Source organism: Littorina saxatilis, unplaced genomic scaffold (genome assembly GCF_037325665.1).
Source record: "Littorina saxatilis isolate snail1 unplaced genomic scaffold, US_GU_Lsax_2.0 scaffold_2718, whole genome shotgun sequence".
NCBI classification, from domain to species: domain Eukaryota; kingdom Metazoa; phylum Mollusca; class Gastropoda; order Littorinimorpha; family Littorinidae; genus Littorina; species Littorina saxatilis.
Window position 1 is genome coordinate 2,501 of NW_027128184.1, and position 2,500 is coordinate 5,000.

General features: G+C 49.8%; 1 protein-coding gene across 1 annotated transcript; it reads left to right on the plus strand.

Moving 5' to 3' along the window:
- Positions 1 to 335: 335 nt before the first annotated feature.
- Positions 336 to 2,387, plus strand: LOC138956550 (uncharacterized; the record flags this gene model as incomplete). The annotated part of the gene is given in 2 exon segments (XM_070327883.1): positions 336 to 1,297; positions 1,591 to 2,387. Coding segments are annotated over 2 exon segments (1,265 nt in total), but the record flags the coding sequence as incomplete, so codon positions are not given.
- Between the last annotated feature and the right edge of the window lie 113 nt (positions 2,388 to 2,500).

Consider the following 2,500-nt stretch of genomic DNA (forward strand, 5'->3'; position numbering starts at 1 on the left):
TTGTCAAGAAACACAACGGTACCACAATCAAGAGTACTGGTCAAGAAACAAAGATGCACGAAGCTATTGAACACTGTAACTGTCATACGTAAACAATATAGTTGACCGTCACCTTAATGAAAAAGATTCTCCAGCAGCTACCGACGGGAGGCTCACAGAAGAAGCAGTCTTCTCGCCTTGTTCATTTTGAAAACAATGCATAAAATTGTCCAAAACAAAACCCAATAAATTTGTTATTGTTTGATTTAACAATGTCTCAAAAGGCGGAAAATTATCAGATCGATGCGAAAGCCACATCTTACGATAACTGATATTAAATATGTTTTCATTTTTAGACAGGGGCTCGGCCGAACTACAGGAGAATCAAAACATTGGGGCGGTGGAGGTTCAGGTTCCCAAGAAAAGCAACGCACTCGATTACACAATCCTCACCTTCAGCTACCCGGATCACTACTTCACAGCCTACCTGCAAGTAAGCAACACCCCGAATACCATGGAGGTGCCCCGCATCACGGCGGAGGTCGCGCAAGGAAGTGACGTCACGTTCCAGCCGGGAAGTCTCCCTGAACTAGACTTCACGTTCAAGGTGGATGGTGACCTGCATGCCGTCAAGGGGGACAGTGTCCACTGCCGGGTCATGTTGAAATCGGACACGGAGGACAACCGAGTGGACAGCTACTTCTCCGTGGACGTAGGCATGAGGGGTCAGCAGGACGAAGTCCCCGTCTGGCTGGACATTGTAAGTCTGCAGGGGTGGACAGGAGACTGGCATGCTACCGTCCTCATCAATTCCACCCTCGAGGACCCTCGGGGCATCTTGGAGTGTACCGCTTCGGTTCGCTTTAACTGCACAGAGAACTGTCTGGTGGATACACTGGACAGTGCAGCCCAAATCAGGTTCTACCGCGACGATCACTCCGGTCCGTTCCCTGAAGGCTTCCTGGGCTTTGTCCACGACCAGGACAGTGCTGATCCCTCACGGGTTTTCTGTGACGTGTCTGAGCCTAATTACTGTAACATTGCCTGCGAGGTTGCAGGAAGCGATCCTTCCACTGCAGAGCTGACCAAGATTCTACCCAGCGGTGACGTCATGCCCACCGATGCCCTCGAGATGTCGGACGGACATTGGTCTGGCTCCAACCTGAAGATGGTCAACGTCACTTACGCCGACGCCGGTGACTATAGGTGCACGGCGAAATCTGGGTCGAAGGATATCACGATGGACATCTCTCTGGTTGTCTTCAAGGCTGCCCGAATCAACAAGAACTTGGCTTTTGTGACCGAGTGGATGAATGGGGTAAGATAGTGTGAACATGGCTAATATCAGTGGGTGGATGGTGTAAGATAGTGTGTGTGTGTGTGTGTGTGTGTGTGTGTGTGTGTGTGTGTGTGTGTGTGTGTGTGTGTGTGTGTGTGTGTGTGTGTATGTGTGTGGTGTGTGTACGTGAATGTTTGGGGGGGGGGAGGTTGCTCGAGGCATATAGTCTAGACCTGTATTGTTGACCCTCAATACAACTTGTTTTGTACGATTAATATCAGTATCGAGGTAGAACTCTAAAACGTCTACGCCATGGTGTCGTTCTGTTACAGTCTCTGTCAGCCACGTGCACTGCGGAAGGAAATCCTGGTCCAAACGTCACCTTCGACACTGGGTTCTACCCTCTAAGTGACGCCAGCCCAGATGACTATGACGTCACAATGACAAAACTGGACGCGTCGAGGACGAGGGCTGACATCATGGTCATCAATCCTGCCGTGGCTTCCAACATGTATTCGTTTGAATGCAGAGCCAGAAATATTGACAACCTGGACAAGTATGGCTCGCCCGAGGACTATTACTCGATATATGTGAACGAGGAGGATAATTACGCGAATTATACAATTGACGGCTAACTCTTACGAGACTAAACGCGACCGTTCCATTGTGTGTTCACCAAATTGATCCTGAAAGACAGAATCCTCTCCTCCCTCCCATCCTTGCTTACTTTCCACTCCTTCCCAACTCCCCCCCACCCCCACCACCACCACCAACAGCCCCCCCCCCCCCCTCGCCCTCCATGTTCTTTCTTCCCGCGCCACACCAAATTAATCCTACAGGGGAAATACCTCTCCTCCCCCCTACTTGCCCCGCCTTGCCTATTTTCCTTTCTTCTTCCCCCTCACACCTCCAGCCTTCCATATTCTTCCCCCTCACACCTCCAGCCTTCCATATTCTTCCCCCTCACACCTCCAGCCTTCCATATTCTTCCATGCCTCCTCGCAACACAGACAAAACCAAGATGTATATTGACATTGTTTTGGTCAGTTGCAAAATTCCCTTGGAAGCTCCTGCTTGTTTGGTCTGCTCAAGTGAGCAAACCCGTAGAAATAAAATTCTAAGCACATAATGTTGGCGTTTTGTGATTCGTAAATGTTTTCTTTGAGAGAGAGAGAGAGAGAGAGAGAGAGAGAGAGAGAGAGAGAGAGAGAGAGAGAGAGAGAGAGAGAGAGTATGTGTGGG